Below are 19,909 nucleotides of genomic sequence, written 5' to 3' on the forward strand. Positions count from 1 at the left end.
CACAAGAGTTTGGCATGAAGGGCACTGAATTGATGCACTATTTCTTGGGTGTAGAGGTGTGGTGGGATACAAGGGAAGTTTTTGCTTATGCACGGAAAATATCCACTACTGATTGTAAACCCATGACCACTCCTATGATGTTGTATCTAAAGTTACATGGTGACTTAGATTTAGATTTGGTAGATTTTCAACATATAGACAGTTGACACCAGGCCTAATATATGTTTTGCAGTGAACACCTTAAGCCAATTCATGGTTGAGCACAGGCAGATTCACTGGATAGATGCAAAACATGTGCCCTGATATTTAAGAGGCACGATACAAAACATGTGCAAAACATGAACACTCCTATAATGTCATCTCTAAAGTTACATGGCAACTTAGATTTAGATTTGGTAGATTTTTCAATGTACAGACAGTTGACACCAGGCCTAATATATGTTTTGCTGTGAACACCTTGAGCCAATACATGGTTGAGCTCAGGAAGGTTCACTGGATAGATGCAAAACATGTGCTCTGATATTTAAGGGGCAGGATAACATTATGGTCTGAAATATGCAAGAGATGGTGACTGATGCTGCATGGATTCCTTGATTCTAAATGGGCAGGAGATGAAAGTGACAGGAAAAGTACTTTGGGATGTTGCTTCAGTTTGAACTTTGGCCTCATAAGTGACTACTTAGTTCAACAAGCAGTAGCCTTTAGAAGCACTGAGTTCACCAAAGGCCAAGTATATAGCAGGTAGCACTATTAGTTGTGAAGATATATGCCTTTCCATGCTGATTGTAAAGCTGATAGGTGAGATCTGGGGGCCTACTGTGATCTACTAATGATAATCAAAGTTGTATCAAACTCTAAGAATCCAATATTTCATGACCACTCCAAGCACATTGACATCAAATACCATTTTCTCACGGATAGAATCCAAAAGCAGGAAGTTTCTCTAGAATATACATAGACAAATTGGTTGAAAATATTTTGACAAAGTCCCTAGCAAAGGGGAAATTCCAGATGATCATGGACAGACACGGATTTGTGGAGAACACTTCCCTCAGTAAGGAGGAGTGTTTGAGAGTGTACCTCAAATAGTATTCTACCACACGCGCACACACACACGTGAGTCTGATTGGGCACTTTTGTGTTACAGCAGTATCACACACACAGCATATCTGTACAGCATTGATTTCTGTGTTGTGTGGTGGTTTGTAGACAAGGATGTGGCATTTAAGAAGGCTAAAGGGCACGTCACTGTATCTAGGATTCCATTATTTCAAGCACATCCATGCATGCATGCGCTAGCTATAGTCTATAGATAGGATAGGATAACGTTATCATTTGATTCCATTTCTAGGAGATTTCATGTTGTTTATAATTAAAAGAGGGCACATGGAAATGCATGTGTTAGTTTCAATTCACTTAGTAGTTCTTTAATTGTAGTTTGCATCCTATGTAACAAGGTTCATCGAACTTCAACCTTGAGATTCAAAATTTGGCCAACATACCCAAACAAAAAAAAAATTGAGGTTCAGTGAACCTCATCAAACCTTGTAGCCATTGACCAAGTCCATAACTCAAAACTCATAGCCTCTTGTCACAACTCAAACTTGTAATCTATCATTGCAGTTTCCAAGTCCATGATAGCATTTTTTAGGTTTATTGATGTTGACTTCTTATTATTCAAACTCGAACTCGAACCGAAGCTATTCATTGCCGAACTCAAACCCAAACCATGTGACTTAGCTTGTGTCTAAATTCAGTTAGTTGTAAGGGTATAGGTTTAATTATTCAGTTCAGCAGCAAGCAGTGAATTACTTTACTGTAGCAGATTTCATTTCAGAACTAATGGAAAAGCAGTAATAGGTTTTGGCAGTCAATCTACTATGTTTATGTTTTGTATTTGACAGACATTAAGCAATTATGCTGTAATTCTATTTCCTGCTTTAAAACAGTGATGTGAGTTAGGCCAAACCTGAGAGTTTTAGTTATATATTTTCTACAATATCTGTTAGCAGATTTTAGAATTATTAGAAATTTAGAACAGTAGTTTTTTGTGGCTCTTAAGGCTCGCCTATCTAGTAGCTTAGGGATTCTTTGAGTGCAAAGTTTGCTTACCCTGGGGTTTAAGAAAATCTAACAATGTATGTAGTAGGATCCATATTCCAGCTTGGTTGTTGCCAATTCTATCTTTAACTGAGCATATTTCATTCTACAACCTAGCAGCATAAGGCAACCACGACACTCTGGCATGAAACATTGTTCACAACTGCATGATAATTTTATAAGCCAACATAGCCAGGAAACCACAATATTGTGATACGCTATTGTAAGAGTAGGGCTACACATGATTGGAAGAGATTAAAGCTCATGAAAATGCATCATGTCCAATTCCCTATGTTATCTCCGTTGCATCTGGACCAAAGGATCATCAAAGAACAAATCATAGGACAGTTTTTTTACTTCAAGAACCTCTTCAAAATATATGTCATAGCCTGGAAAATTACTTTACAGACCAACAGATAGTTCATTCCCTTGTGAGTGACAATCTTGTGTAACAACCTCTACCGGCCAATTTCAATCAACTTTCTCTTGGTAGTTGAGGCTAGAAGACCAATATAGATACCAAATGCCCTCACTCACAAGAAATTTTTTATGACTTTGAACAAAATTGTCGGTTGGTATATGGAGATCGCGCGACGCAAGTATATTGATTATCTAATCAACTATTCACAAAGGTTAACAATGCTAATTGAACATTATGGAATTGACAACTTTTGCTTTAACTTGATCTCCACATTGTTTTGATCGCACACGACTATCCTCAGCATGTCAGGGATGCTGCCCACAGACCAGGTATAAAACAGATGTAAGCAAAATATCTAGCTCCCTAATATCTTCTCAAGAGATTTTATCTGAGTGAGCCCATAGAATCTAAGATCCAGGCCCTTTTGTAATGAAGTTAGGCATGCTCCCACTCTCATTCCATGAAAGTTTTTTTTACCAGTGTTGTAGGTAAATATATTAATCAGCAGAATATTCCATAAGTGATATCTAATATAACGGGAGATGTAAATGGTGGTCGTGGCAGTGGTAGTAGTAATGATAAGATATTATCATTATTATAAGACCTAAGTCAATATAATACACTTACAAAAAGTAATTGTATTATTGACAGCATTTCATGAATTATAAAGGGCAGTTAAATTGTTGCATGAATATTCCAATTTTTTATGTCAAGCCGTTAATGACTCTCCACAAAAGAACAGAAGCATATGTCTTGTGTTTCCTCGTCACAGATTAATGATATTTTACCATCAATATGAATTAGTGCACCACGCATGTGCACTGGAATTTTATTAGAGATAACTCTCATTCAGTTGATTAGTCTTGCACCTTTTTGCTTTCAAGGAACCTACAAGCGAGATGCCAGCACAATATTAGAACACTAGCGTGAGTCTTGACAAGGCTAAATGTGAAAATTTCTGAATCTAACACATCAGAAACCCTACTGCAATCTCTGATTTACTATCTCCTACTTGTTCTTTACATTGACAAGTTATTTAATAACATAAACATCGAAGTAAATACAATTGCAGCCTTCACAAATATACAGATCACCAACTGAAATAAACTGAGACAACACAAGCGACACATTATTTTTGGACAATCGTCCTCGGAAAAACCCAATTCGGGAAAATCGGTGCAGCTTATATGAGGGTTTTATTATTAAGCAAATTTATGAATACAACTAGGGTGCCAAAAATGGCTCACCCTTCAGAGAATATCCTTGGTAGTAGTACCTCTCTCCAGAGACAGATATTCTGACAAATCAGCAACCGGATGATCAAAACCACAGTGACTGACTATTCCTTGTACTGGACAGTGAACGTCGCTCCAAGCACTCCTCTGGAATTGCATCACCCTCTCCCAACTGATCTACTCTCGGTCTGCCCCACAGAACCTCCTCAGTGCAGCCTCTTCAACCCAACGTCAGCCTCTAGAGCCCTTTGTGTTGTCTATGTCAGCCTTTGCAGCTTTTTGCGTCAACCTTTGCGTTCTCTGTGTCTGCCCCTTCAGCTTTTGCGTCCTCTGCGCTAGCCTCCTTAGCCTCTGTGTCAACCCTCCTAGGCTCTACGCTGCCTCTTCCGGCACTTTGATGCCTCTCTGATATGTATTCTTCAGCCTTGGATTGAAATCCCTTGTTGAATTGCCCCTCGTTGCAACTGATCACTAACTCGATTTCCTCAACAAACCTCGCCCCAAAAAATCGAATTCTTGATTTCTCTTGGTGTATCTCCAACTAACCCTCAAGCCTCCTCTTATACTTTTCCTATTGATGATTCAACGATCAAGATTAAGTCCCTAATCAGCAACTAAGATTAGATCTGGCTTGATCCTCGTTATTTAGAACTTTCTCACCCATATTATATTAATACACATTAATATTTTAATTTTCCTAAGTTTAGCCTTAAGAACTCATTAAAAATATTTAATTATGTTAATATCTCTTCATCCAGGTGGAATTTCTCCAAACGATTTATGGGTCTTGGAGATCTCATGTGCCTTAGCCTCTCCATCAGTTTTCATGGCTAGAGCACATCTGATGCTACCAAAAATCAACACTCCCTCTTAGCGAGGAATGTGCTCTAGTAATGCTTCGCCATAGAAACATCACACTGATCCTCTGCATCGGTACCTGTGCTAATGCTTGGCCTGCTGCTTCATCGACTACACTGTTGCTTCCTGTCCTGTTGCCCATGACACTGCCACTACCATTGCTACATCTGTACTGCAGTTCCCTCTCAAAATGTTGCCTCATGCTACCTATATCATTGCCACTGCTAACTGTTGCACTACAACTCAGTTACCAAGAAGTAACTGACTTCACCCAAATACTGACATCCCGATCAGTCTAGAAACCTCGTGGTGTTGAAGCCACCTCTGTTGTTATCATGTGCTCCCTCTGCTGCCACTGCGTTGCACCTCTTCTGTGCCTCTCGCACTACTGCAACCTCCACTATGCTCCTCCAGACTTTTGCACTCTAGCACTACCTTGTCGCTCCATCACACCTTGCTCCACCCGACACCTACCATCACGCTATTGTCATTAAGGGCTCCCGTAGCCAGATGTGATCCAAGAGTTTGGGCACCTCAAGGATCCTGCCCTCCATGAGTCCTCTTGACTACAACTTGATGTCTCCCCACCTCTTCTCTAGACGTGCATGAGCACTCATGGCACAATCGTCATCAATCTCGACATCCTTCTCCACCTTTGCTGGAGTTTCCTTTCAATCGGAAGCTTCTCCCTTGCCTTTCTTCCTGGGGCACTGAGAGGCATAGTGTCCCAGCTCCCCACAGTTGAAGCACTTGACCTTGGAGATGTCCTTCTTCTTCCTCTTTTGAACCCCCTGTAGTCCCGCAGATGCTAGAGTCGCATCCTCCTCCTCCTTTCTTCACTCAAACTCCCTTACCGCTACTCCCCCCTTGGTCAACCTCCTGATCTCTTCCTGTCAAAGAGCTACCCACATCTCCTCCTCACTGGGGAGAGTTGCTCTACCAAAAATGCTTTGGACAAACATCTCCCAATCCTTGGAGACGGAATTCAGAGCAATCCTAACCATAAACTTTGGATCGGTGTAGACCCCACGGAAGTAAGTTGGTTGTGAATTCCTTGCAACCTGAGAAGGAAGTGATCTATCTCCTCTCCTTTATGCATCTGATATGAGCTCAGTTGATTTTCCAATAACATCTTCTGCTGCACAGAAGAGCCCTGGTATAAGGTGGTTAGGGTCTCTGACATCTCCCTTACTGTTGACTTCTCAGCAACATGTGGTATTACATGATCCTTGACCCCGTCTAAAATCATGCATTTCGCCATGCCCCCCTCATACTTCTCATTTGCATCAGGGTCAACTAGGACAGCTACAGTTTTCAAGGCATAGTCCTTGATGCGATGCTTATCCAGGAAAGCCAGGATCCTGGCCTTCCAGATGACAAAATTGGAAGCCCCGTCCAATTTGTCATGATCCCTCAATCCGTTCACTGCCATCTCTGCTCCTCTTCTAGACTCCCTCTGAGTCTCGACTTCCCTCCTGGTAATCCTCCAGCCAACTATTGAATCACTCCTCTCCAATCCTCCTTTGTCGCTGCAACTCCGATCTAGATTTCTTGGCTAGAAATCTGTCAAGGTAGTGCTTCCCTCTACCTTGGTTCCGTCTCCTTAAACACTATTTTGCACAGACAGAAACAACGTCCCACTAGCTCCTCAAATAACAATCTGCACAGCTCCCTTAGCTCTGTCAATTAAAGAATCTGAGCCCTTCAAGCTCTGCGCAATCACGGCTTGGTCTAAAACTGCTCCTCCCGACCAACTGCGTCAATCCTTCCTAGCTAAGAAAGATGTCGTGGCTCTATGTGAGCCTGTTCCGCCCCTCTCTACCTTTGTGCTTGCCCTTCTCTTGGCTCAAAATGCTGACACAGGTTCTGCGTGAGCCTCTGTGTCACCCTCTTTGCACTGCGTCACTCCCCTTGCCTCTTCAGCTCTGAAACAACATTGTCTCTCAGAACAACAGCTTCTCTACTGCAAATTCTCAAATTTATTCAGCTGGTGTCTTCAATCCTCTTTGATCTGCAATCACTCAGATACCATGTGAAAATTTCTAAATCTAACACATCGGAAACCCCCACTGCAATATCTAGTTTACTATCTCCTATTTGTTTTTTACATTAACAAGTTATTTAATAACATAAACATCGAAGTAAACACAATTGCAGTCTTCACAGATATACAGATCAGCAACTGAAATAAACTAGGACAATGCAAGTGACACCGTTATTTTTGGGCAATTGTCCCCAGAAAATCCCACTTCGGGCAAACCAATGCAACATATATGAGGGTTTTATTATTAAGCAGATTTCTGAATACAACTAGGGTGCCAAAAATGGCTCACCCTTCAGAGAAAATCCTTGGCATACCTCTGTCCAGAGACAGATATTCCGACAAATCAACAACCAGATGATCAACCCCACAGTGACACTGATTGTTCCTTGTGCTGGACAGCAAAAGCTGCTCCAAGCACTCCTCTGGAACTGCATCATCGTCTCTAGAACTACGTCACCCTCTCCCGACTGATTTGCTCTCAATCTGCCCCACAAAACCTCCTCAGCGCAGCCTCTTCAGCTCAGCGCAGCCTCTTTAGCCCAGCGTCAGCCTCTGCAGCCCTCTGTGATGTCTGCGTCAGCCTCTGCGGCTTTTTGCGTCCTCTGTGTCTGCCCCTTTGGCTTCTGTGCCTACCTCCTTTGCCTCTACGTCAACCCTCCTAAGCTTTGTGTTGCCTCTCTTGTATGTATTCTTCAGCCTTGGATCAAAATCCCTTGTTGAACTACCCCTCGCTACAACTGATCACTAACTCAATTTCCTCAGTAAACCTCGCCCCCAAAAATCGAATTTTTGATCTCTCTTGGTGTATTCTCCAACTGACCCTCAAGCCTCCTCTTATACTTTTCCTGTTGACAATTCAACGACCGAGATTAAGTCCCTAATCAACAGCTAAGATTAGATTTGGTTTGATCCTCGTTATTTAAAACTTTTTCACCCATATTATATTAATACACATTAATATTTTAATTTTCCTAGGTTTAGACATAGGAACTCATTAAAAATATTAATTATTTTAATATCTCTTCATCCGGGTGGAATTTCTCCAAACGATTTCTGGGTTTTGGAGATTTCATGTGTCTTGGCCTCTCCACCAGTTTTCATGGCTAAAGCACATCTGATGCTACATCTCATGTGCCTTAGCCTCTCCACCAGTTTTCATGGCTAAGGCACATCCGATGCTACCAAAAATCAACACTAAATGCACTGAGTGCCAATGAACTTGTGGTTGGTTAAAAGGGGAGTTTTACTTGCCACAGTTTCTGGGAGATTTACTTACCCTCACTAGCAAATGTAGCTAGGATACTATCCTTTGACCACAAGAATAGTCAACACTTGATATCATAGATTAAGAGGTTAAAAAGTGAAAAGAAGTCACAAAAAGAAATGATGGAGCAACAAACCAACAAAGAATCAGATATTGATTAAAAAAACAATGACACATCCCATTGAAATAGAGAACTTGTCAGGTTTTGACGTACAAATAATGGAAATTCCAAGTATCTCTATCAATAAATTTTTAAGGATTAACAAAGCCACGAAAATATACAAAAAAGACATACTACAAAAACTGAATCAAGAAAACACTACAAGTATGAGAGAACAAAAGACTTTGAAATATTGAAATTACCTCAGATGTCATGCAAGACTACAAATTCCGGGCAACGCATTATGGATCTAGTAGTTCTTGACAAAATACAGTCACGGTTAAATGCCTTTCAAGTTGATTAGTCTTGCACCTGTTTGTTTTCATGGAACCTACAAGCGAGATGCCAGCACAATACTAGAACAATTACGTGACAGGGCTAAATGCACAGAGTGCCAATGAACTTGTGGTAGGTTAACAGGGGAGCTTTACTTGTCACAGTTTCTGGGAGATCTAGTTACCTCACTAGCAAATGTAGTTAGGATACTATCCTTTGACCTCAAGAATAGTCAAGACTTGATGTCACAGATTAAGAAGTTAAAAAAAAAGAAAAGAAGTCACAAAAAGAAATGATGGAGCAACAAACCAACAAAGAATCAGATATTGATAAAAAACAATAACAGGTCCCATTGAAATAGAGAACTTGTCAGGGATTGAAGTACAAATAATAGAAATTCCAAGAATCTCTATCAATAATTTTTCAAGGATCAACAAATCCACGAAAATATTAAAAAAAAAAAAAACAAACAAACAAATACTACAAAAACTGAATCAAGAAAACGCTACAAGTATGAGAAAACAAAAGACTTTGAATTATTGAAATTACCTCAGATGTGATGCAAAACTACAAATTCTGGGCAACGCATTGTGGATCTAGTGGTTCTTGACGGAATACAGTCACGGCTAAAATGACTTTCAGAAATAAACTCTACCCTACGTCACACCTAAGACCACTTCAAAAGACAAACATGAAATGAACCATTATGCAATGGTCCAAAATGGAGAAGGAATGAAAGAAGATGGTTCATTGCGAAGTATATTTTGCAGACAAAGAGATTGCACTTATTCAGAGCACTCTATAGAATTTTGTTTGCCTATCAATCAAAAATCAAACAAAGACATGAAAGGCTTGTATCATAATACATAGCTCCGGTTATCTTTGCTTCACTTAGTACAATAACACATGTTTACTTTTTAAATACTTTGAATTTGCTTCACATGAGTTCAAAAAAGCTCACAGCAAGCCCATTTGATTTCGATCTGTACCTGATCTGAAAACAGGGATCACATCTTCGATCGCCCGCTATGGCTATAAAAATTAGTGAAATATATAAATTACGTTTTGGTAGGTCAATTACATTATCACTATTAAAGCTCAGAATTATTAACCCGCTTCCTCTTTTAAAGTGATATATTTTTTATGGCCAAGTCAGAATTGCAAAATCATATGGTTCAAGAGAATATGTCAAAACTAGCACTTCGTTGACAGGCTACAGTACAAAGATTCGTATTAACTTTTACAAATACACTGCAAATATTCATGCTAATTTTTCAGACACTAGAGCGCAAAGAACCATCGCATTTTATCTACACCAAAATGCAGCCGCAAAAGGGCCTTAAAATATTAGACAAAAGATTCGTGCATAGAATGCAAATACAGATGTTTGACGATATAGATGTTAGCTGCTCATTATTCCAACCCTCGCCCTCTTCAAGAGCATGAAACCCAGCCTTCTACCGACCTTGGAAATAACTATAGTTCGGCCTAATTTTACTCTAAGTGGAGGGATGGACACGTGAATATCCCAAATGCAAACAAAGATGCCGAGGAATGAGCTAAAACGAGAAAAGATTACAGAGTGAAGGCAAAATATTTTACCGGAATGGACGGCGAGGGTTCCATCGGGGGTAATAAAGTCCTTCTCTAGCAGAGCGCCATCGGCCTGTACACTATTATTGCAGTTGAGCACGAAGGGCTTCCCGACGTTCGCAGGGGCCGAAGACAACGGAATATTTGTGACAGAAGCCGCCACCACCTGCGCACGCCGATGTTGCTACAGTTTCGGCGAGCCTTGATGCTCAGCTGCCTCACGAAATTGGGAGGGAACCTCAAAATCAGGGGCGCCGAAGCTCCTGAGAAGGCAGCCCCGTTCAAGAATCCCTTCCGCGGGGAGCTCCGGGAGTCTGACCGCTCGTATTTCGCAGAGCCCGAGGGATCCGCCCGGCACTCGAAGAGCGGCGGCGCTCTCGCCTGGCCTGCAACCTGTGCTCCCATTATCATGCACACATTTGCCACGGCCATGGCTGGTACAATTTGGCCCTCTGACAATTTCCAGCGCCGGATCTGTGGGAGAAAAGAAAACCTGACGCCGGCCTTGTCTTGCTGTTGGATATTTATAAACCACTAGCGAAAAGTCCGGCCTCGTCTGCCGACTGGATTCAACCACTTTTCCCGTTTTACTTCTGCTTCACCGCCGTAGAAATATAGAATGCTTCTTTCTGCGTTCCATCCCACCACCTTCCAACCTTATCACTACGTCAGATATTATTTTCACATACTTTAATTATTTATTTATGTGATTGTGGTTAAACTGGGGTTTAATTATTTAGTTTTTATTTATGTCATTGTGGTTAAACTGGGGTTTAGTTAAAATTATTCACCTAATTTTCAAAATAATAGGTTGGCTTTCTAAATTATAACTAGCATTTGCACCAGATGTTGCAAAGGAAACGCCGTAAGGCATAAAGTGCAGAAATCCATTATCCATGTAGTGTGTGCATTATTCAACAAGGTGGATCTCTCTAAATTTGTTGCAAACATTTATGTTGTTGCATTGCTAATTTATTTAGAATCTACTACTACCTCCTCTTCTTGGAATATTAAATTTCTTATCACAATCCCTCTGATTATTGGCATCACAAATTTTTCCACTTTAGTGGCTTTACCTTCAACCTAAAGAAACATGAATTTGAGTCACTCAATTAAAAAGAAATTGCTAAATTGCTATTTATCAGGTTTTGCATAAAAACAATTAATAACTCATATTTACAACCCTTTAAGTCTTGTATTTATAACTCATATTTATAACCCTTTAAAATGAAACTATCTATATTTTTATTAATAATAAAAAGAATCTTCTTTATAAAACTGACACTCATATGCTACTCCTATATATTTATCTTATATTTAATATTCAGTGTCCATCAATTGAATGACAAGTTGAAAGCTCAACTTAATTTCACCTTTTTGAACTCCTTTGTGGGAATTCATGTCCCATTAATTTAATGGCAAATTGAAGTTTCAAATACAGTACACGTTTTATACCAGATTCGGAGAGTTCATGAACAAACTTTCAAGGTTTTGATGGATTTGGGTCATTTGTATTTTCTCTGATATTCCGGGTCGTTTGTATTTTCTCTAATGTTGACTATATTACAAAAGCCAAAATCTCTTGGATTGTGGTGAAACCTTGGCTAAACCATAATCCAAGTGGAACCATGAACATTCTAGGATTAGCGAGTATATTACGAAACCCAAAATGGTGTAACCTTGGCTAAACCATAAATCCAATTGGAACCATGAACAGTCAAGGATTATCGTCGCCAAAAACATAAAAAGGTACACTATTTATATTAGTATACGTCCAATAAAACTTGTTGTACCATATTGTGGATTCCTGTGGCCAACCAATGAGAACCAAATACTATACAATAGTCTGACGAATAAAGGCCTGAAGCCATAGACAGTTTCTTTGCACCTGATACACTGATTGTATATACCTATTGCTATACACAGAATATAGCAAGCTGCTACTGTTCATTCCATGCACAAATTATGACAATTTTCATGTATACCGTAGAAACTATTATACAGATCAGTTGTAGAAAGAACAATCTATTTTGAGTTAGTATCCAGAAATTTTTGACGTATACCAATCTTAGTTCTGTTGAAAAGAATTCAAAATCTCTGTGATGAGCAGTTGCTTAGGTGGTCCAATGCATGTTCTGAATGTAGGGAAGTCTGAAATTCTGTTGACTGTCATTCAATGTGCTTAGGAAGTTCTGTTGTTGGAAAGTTTGATTGGGTTGCATTGAATTAAGCAAGGCTGAAACATTATTTTTGACGTTGTAGTTGTAGTTGTTCTGCATGTTGTTGAATCTCTTTGCAGGGTTGGTTTCATCGTCCCCATATGCTAAGGAGAGGGTCCTCTTGAGAGAATTGAATTTGTTGTCATTCTCCACTGCTAACTCTTCTTGTTTTGGGGCAACTTCATATCGGAAATCGCTATTGTTGTCATTGTTATTGCTGAAATTGTTGTGAGAGAGGATGGAGGACTGGACTTGAGGTAGTCTATTGCTGTTTCCATTGCCATGCATGGCTTCATCGTTTAAAAAACCATCTATGAAAGGATCGTCACTCTCCAACAACCCACTAAAAGAGGCAATTTTGGGCAGTTGCAGTTTGTTTCGCTGATCAATATCAGGGAAAGAAGCCATCACTTCATCTGCACTTGGTGATTCATCTTGTTCTACCCCTTGTACTCTCTGAGAATGACCATTTTTCTTGTAAATTCGGCACAGCACCCAATCATCAAGCTGGAGGACAGAAGTACCATCAAAATCAACAATACCAATTTTAGTTGAATGAATCAATTCCTATTCATAAAGAATCAAAACACAAGAACTGTGAAAGGAAAATCATACATATTGATCAATAGTCAAGAAGACATCACTTTGTAGGGTGTGTTATTTGTATTTACACAATTGTTTTTTTTATTCAATAGAATACTTCTTCCAGTCTACCTCCTCTCCTCTGATCCAGGTAGTTTTCCAGGGCATCAGAAGCCATGACTATGGCTCCTCTGTCTTCCTGATCTTTAGACTTGAAAGATCTCATCAGCAGGTTTGTCCAGTCATCAGTGGTTGCAGGATGCAGTGGAATGCAGATACAAATAGGGATTTCTTGGATGGGTGGCTTAAATTCAAAATCAAGCATTTCACAGACTGCAGGGAATTCCACGCTGGAAACGTCCCCCACATGATTGAACAAATGGCAGCCACTTCTTATGCATTGCAGAGATGGCAGTATGCACAGGGTATCCGGCACTTGTTGTAGTGTTCCAGGCATCCTCTTACCAAGTAAGATTGTGATATCTCTGACTGTCCTGAATACAACGCAATTACAATTGCATCCAGGGATGTTATGTGAACAAATCTCTTGAATGGCACCTGCACATTCGGATGGAATTTGGATTGAAGGAGATGTTAATGCATCTTTTAAAGGAGCACATTGGAGCAGTATGGAGGCCACATCATGGGCATTGCATATATATTTCATGAATTGCTGGATGGAAGAATTGATGTATCCATTGACAACATTACAACAGAAGCTTCACTAAATTCATGTGTGGTGGTCAGTCCAAAATTATCTTTCTTTGATTTTGGGACCTGTGAGGGTGGCCATGAGATCCCTGGTACCCATTTCCAAATAAAGTCTTCCTCTTAACAAGCTTGTAATAAAGAGTGCCAGATTGCCTAAACAGGCCAGTCCCACATCACTTAAATTAACTGATCCTGTCACAGTGTCACTTAATTCGAGCTGTGCTACGACAATAGCAGATAACCACACTAATTAAACAACAAACTTTACCACTAACAACTGGATCATCATATATATGCTTCCCAGCCCATCTTTGAACACCTCCATTTCAGTCTAACTGAAAGTTTTTCTGTACTTACCTTTACAGAAGCTCCTATTAATTCACTGGATCGAGGTTGTGCTTAATCATAAACAAGAATTTATCTAATCAACTAATTATACTCAAGAACAAAGTTGATCAAGTAATCATAAACAAGAATTTATCTTCCTCTGCTCAATCTATATTGTGCCTTAATTTTTTTCATAGCAAAGTGGGGCAAATGATATGTTTGTTGATGGCTTTTCTTATGATATCAGAGTTTTAAATCTTGTAATTGGCTTACTATAAAAATTTTGCTTCAATATCTATTTTCATTCAGATATGAAAGTGTTAAATTTTTATACTAAAGTGATTCATTCCTTGACACCTAATTTCATTTTAACATAAAAGTGCTAAATTATTGTACTAAAGTAGTCCAGATAAGATGATTTCCTTGGACGGAAACCCAATGTTAGTAATAAAAATAGTATGCTCTATAATTTCCAATATGAAGATCAACCTCTCTGCATTTTCCAGGGCATCAGAAGCCATGACTATGGCTCCTCTGTCTTCCTGATCTTTAGACTTGAAAGATCTCATTAGCAGGCTTGTTCAGTCATCAGTGGTTGCAGGATGCAGTGGCATGCAGATACAAATAGGGATTTCTTGGATGGGTGGCTTAAATTCAAAATCAAGCATTTCAGAGACTGCAGGGAATTCCACGCTGGAAATGTCCCCCACATGATTGAACAAATGGCAGCCACTTCTTATGCATTGCAGAGATGGCAATATGCACAGGGTATCTGACACTTGTTGTAGTGTTCCAGGCTATTTGAGCTTGTCTTATTATTGTTATTTTTTTGCATTGCTCCATTTTATTGATATAATATTACTTCATTTTGGTATTAGAGCACGGTGTGATATGACCATTATATGAGAGATAGAACTAGACTGTGTGAAAACCTATATAAATTTCTAAGGTCTGCATTGAAAATAAGTTGCGTCCAAAGTGTTGTGGGTTTTGTGGTGCGTAAGATTGAAGTGCGTGACTACGTGGAAGTGTGAGTATCTATGTGGACGAGAGACTCAAAGGATGGGAAAAAAAGATGATACTGATTGAGCGAGTGGATTTATCTGTGAAAGCATGGAGGATGTGCAACTAATGGAGCTTGAATAACACACTTCATTGTATTCTCTATTTAATAAAAAAGCTCTTTTTGGTGGTGGTTGAGTCGCATTTTTTTTTTGATAGTTGTTCATGTCCTCAGTTGGAGTGGGACAATATATGTGTTCTCTTTGCTTTTTTTTTCTTCTTCATTCTTTTTTATGGTGACAAATAATATAGTTCTTCAAAGCTCACAAGTTTTAAGTACTTTTACTAGAGAAAAAGAATGTACTTTTACTAGAGAAAAAGAATGGAACCAATGCTTATCAACAAACATCTATGGGAATTAGTAGTTGATGGTTATTATTGATGAATTAAGTGGATATTTATTAGTTCTTGAAGAGATTTCTTCAAACGAGAACATGGAAAATGCATTCTCCAAAAAGAATAGGGGACGAGGAAGAAGTACAGGATAAGTTCATAATCAATTGATTCAGAATTAGAATACAAATAAGAAAAATTCACAAGAATATGAATTCATTTCAAGAGGTAGAGGAAGAAGTTCAAGTCAATTTAGAGGAGGAAGCAAAGAAGGATCTCATGTAAAAAGAAGAGAAAGAGATGGGAGCACAAATGGATATCAAGAAAGACAAGGACCATAGTATTATTATTATCACAAATTTAGTGAGCTTGATGAAGATTTCTATGAATAACTGAGAGATAATGAACATAAAGGTGTTAACATAGTTGTTGAGTAAATTAAAAATGATAAGTTATTCATATAAAGTTTGATGGCACACAATCAAGAAACTTATGCATGATATATTGATTCGAGACCCTCAACTCATTTGACATCTAAGGATGAGTTGTTTAATATAATTAATGACACTTATTATGGTAGAATCATATTTGGTGATGATAGTGTCTTAAAAGTGAAAGGGAAAGGTATAGTTGCAATTGTAGCATTGCATGTGGAAAATAAGCTTATCCATGGCAAATTGCCAACATCAACATTGAGGAAGAATATACTTTATATGGGATAGATGTTGGAGAAAAACTAAAAGTTAATATTTGATAATAAAGAATGTGCAGTCATGCATAACTTGACTAAAAATGAAATTATAGCAAGAGAATAAATTACTGAAGACATAATTTTCAAGCCCTTTTTTATTCAAGCAACTCACATAGTTTGAATGCGACAAAGGAAGTAAATAGTGTTCTTTGGAATTTATGGTTAGGACACTTGAATTTTCAAATTTTGATTTTTTTAAGGAATAATAACAGGGCGTATGGTATTATGTCAAAGTGGATGTAGTTCTGTAGAATACTTCTTCCAGTCTACCTCCTCTCCTATGATCTAGGTAGTTTTCCAGGGCATCAGAAGCCATGACTATGGCTCCTCTGCCTTCCTGATCTTTAGACTTGAAAGATCTCATCAGCAGGTTTGTCCAGTCATCAGTGGTTGCAGGATGCAGTGGAATGCAAATACAAATAGGGATTTCTTGGATGGGTGGCTTAAATTCAAAATCAAGCATTTCACAGGCTGCAGGGAATTCCACGCTGGAAATGTCCCTCACATGATTGAACAAATGGCAGCCACTTCTTATGCATTGCAGAGATGGCAGTATGCACAGGGTATCCGACACTTGTTGTAGTGTTCCAGGCATCCTCTTACCAAGTAAGATTGTGATATTTCTGACTGTCCTGAATACAATGCAATTACAATTGCATCCAGGGATGTTATGTGAACAAATCTCTTGAATGGCACCTGCACATTCGGATGGAATTTGGATTGAAGGAGATGTTAATGCATCTTTTAAAGGAGCACATTGAAGCAGTATGGAGGCCACATCATGGGCATTGCATATATATTTAATGAATTGCTGGATGGAATAATTGATGTATCCATTGACAACATTACAACAGAAGCTTCACTAAATTCATGTGTGGTGGTCAGCCCAAACTTATCTATGTCTTTGATTTTGGGACCTGTGAGGGTGGCCATGAGATCCCTGGTACCCATTTCCAAATAAAGTCTTCCTCTTAACAAGCTTGTAATAAAGAGTGCCAGATTGCCTAAACAGGCCAGTCCCACATCACTTAAATTAACTGATCTTGTCACAGTGTCACTTAATTCGAGCTGTGCTACAACAATAGCAGATAACCACACTAATTAAACAACAAACTTTACCACTAACAACTGGATCATCATATATATGATTCCCAGCCCATATTTGAACACGCCCATTTCAGTCTAACTGAAAGTTTTTCTGTACTTACCTTTACAGAAGCTCCTATTAATTCACTGGATCGAGGTTGTGCCTAATCATAAACAAGAATTTATCTAATCAACTAATCATACTCAAGAACAAAGTTGATCAAGTAATCATAAACAAGAATTTATCTTCCTCTGCTCAATCTATATTGTGCCTTAATTTTTTTCATAGCAAAGTGGGACAATTGATATGTTTGTTGATGGCTTTTCTTATGATATCAGAGTTTTAAATCTTGTAATTGGCTTACTATAAAAATTTTGCTTCAATATCTAATTTCATTCTGATATGAAAGTGTTAAATTTTTATACTAAAGTGATTCATTCCTTGACACCTAATTTCATTTTAACATAAAAGTGCTAAATTATTGTACTAAAGTAGTCTAGATAAGATGATTTCCTTGGACGGCAACCCAATGTTAGTAATAAAAATAGTATGCTCTACAATTTCCAATATGAAGATCAACCTCTCTGCATTTTCCAGGGCATCAAAAGCCATGATTATGGCTCCTCTGGCTTCCTGATCTTTAGACTTGAAAGATCTCATCAGCAGGCTTGTCCAGTCATCAGTGGTTGCAGGATGCAGTGGAATGCAGATACAAATAGGGATTTATTGGATGGGTGGCTTAAATTCAAAATTAAGCATTTCACAGACTGCAGGGAATTCCACGCTGGAAATGTCCCCCATATGATTGAACAAATGGCAGCCACTTCTTATGCATTGCAGAGATGGCAGTATGCACAGGGTATCCGACACTTGGTGTAGTGTTCCAGGCATCCTCTTACCAAGTAAGATTGTGATATTTCTGACTGTCTTGAATACAATGCAATTACAATTGCATCCAGGGATGTTATGTGAACAAATCTCTTGAATGGCACCTGCACATTCGGATGGAATTTGGATTGAAGGAGATGTTAATGCATCTTTTAAAGGAGCACATTGGAGCAGTATGGAGGCCACATCATGGGCATTGCATATATATTTCATGAATTGCTGGATGGAAGAATTGATGTATCCATTGACAACATTACAACAGAAGCTTCACTAAATTCATGTGTGATGGTCAGTCCAAACTTATCTATGTCTTTGATTTTGGGACCTGTGAGGGTGGCCATGAGATCCCTGGTACCCATTTCCAAATAAAGTCTTCCTCTTAACAAGCTTGTAATAAAGAGTGCCAGATTGCCTAAACAGGCCAGTCCCACATCACTTAAATTAACTAATCCTGTCACAGTGTCACTTAATTCGAGCTGTGGTACGGCAATAGCAGATAACCACACTAATGAAACAACAAACTTTACTACTAACAACTGGATCATCATATATATGCTTCCCAGCCCATCTTTGAACACACCCATTTCAATCTAACTGAAAGTTTTTCTGTACTTACCTTTACAGAAGCTCCTATTAATTCACTGGATCGAGGTTGTGCCTAATCATAAACAAGAATTTATCTAATCAACTAATCATACTCAAGAACAAAGTTGATCAAGTAATCATAAACAAGAATTTATCTTCCTCTGCTCAATCTATATTGTGCCTTCATTTTTTTCATAGCAAAGTGGGACAAATGATATGTTTGTTGATGGCCTTTCTTATGATATCAGAGTTTTAAATCTTGTAATTGGCTTACTATAAAAATTTTGCTTCAATATCTAATTTCATTCTGATATAAAAGTGTTAAATTTTTATACTAAAGTGATTCATTCCTTGACACCTAATTTCATTTTAACATAAAAGTGCTAAATTATTGTACTAAAGTAGTCCAGATAAGATGATTTCCTTGGACGGAAACCCAATGTTAGTAATAAAAATAGTATGCTCTATAATTTCCAATATGAAGATCAACCTCTCTGCATTATCCCAGCCTCAGAAAGACAACAGAGAGGTTGTTTTAATGCCTAGTGAATGTGGTATTGCCCTAAACAGTGATAAAGGCTCCCACAATATCAAACATTGCTCAATTAGTAAACAAAAAGAATGGACAAATTACTGAAACAGTAAACAAATTTTCTGGCACAATAAGAAAAGGTAGAAAAAGAATGGATACACTACTGAATCAGAAAAAAAAGTTCAAAGTTGAGAGGCTAAGAAGTGAATGAAAAAGGATGGATACATTGCACAATCTGGAATGGAAATTTGAAAAAAAATAGATATCTCTTGTTGGCGTGACTGATGTTGATAGATCTGAGGTGGAGGTGGAGGTGAAGTTTGATTAACAAATTCCTGCTGTTGATATTGCTGAGTTGGATTCACAGACCGGTTCAAGCTCTGCAAATGGCCAATGGAATATCCAATAGGCTCTGCCCCATAATTCATAATATTCAAAGTGGGTTCTCTGTCAGTAATGGGTTGTTGTTGATATTGCTGAGTTGGATTCACAGACCGGTTCAAGCTCTGCAAATGGCCAATGGAATATCCAATAGGCTCTGCCTCATAATTCATAATATTCAAAGTGGGTTCTCTGTCAGTAATGGGTTGTCTGTAGGGATCCCTAATCATCGTGTCTCTGAGGTCATTGGTACCAATCGAGGAGAAAGGGTAGGCGGCATTGCCCTGCCTCCCATGTGAATGGGGACAGATTGGCGGAGAGCAAACACCGAGGAAGGCAACGATGTTGATGAGAATGGTAAGGGGAAAGAGTTGTAAAGCCCTGCAGAGATTCCAGTGTGTAATAAGTGTGTCCTGAAGATAACCTTGATAAAGGATCCCTTGCACCGCCATGATTCTCTGTGTAATCCATTTGGGACACTCCATTGGGCACATGAATCT

General features: G+C 38.8%; 1 protein-coding gene across 1 annotated transcript in view; it reads right to left on the reverse strand.

Moving 5' to 3' along the window:
• The window catches only part of LOC149229453 (cystathionine gamma-synthase 1, chloroplastic-like), a 53,687-nt gene extending 43,094 nt beyond the window's left edge, over positions 1–10,593 (reverse strand). Inside the window, 2 exon segments of the mRNA XM_089378656.1 lie at positions 9,961–10,125; positions 10,128–10,593. Coding sequence (XP_089234782.1) covers positions 9,961–10,125; positions 10,128–10,383 — 421 coding nt within the window. The 5' untranslated portion in view covers positions 10,384–10,593.
• Between the last annotated feature and the right edge of the window lie 9,316 nt (positions 10,594–19,909).

This window comes from Pinus tabuliformis, chromosome J (genome assembly GCF_031772625.1).
Source record: "Pinus tabuliformis cultivar Carrire ecotype Pingquan chromosome J, CPIR1, whole genome shotgun sequence".
NCBI lineage: Eukaryota > Viridiplantae > Streptophyta > Pinopsida > Pinales > Pinaceae > Pinus > Pinus tabuliformis.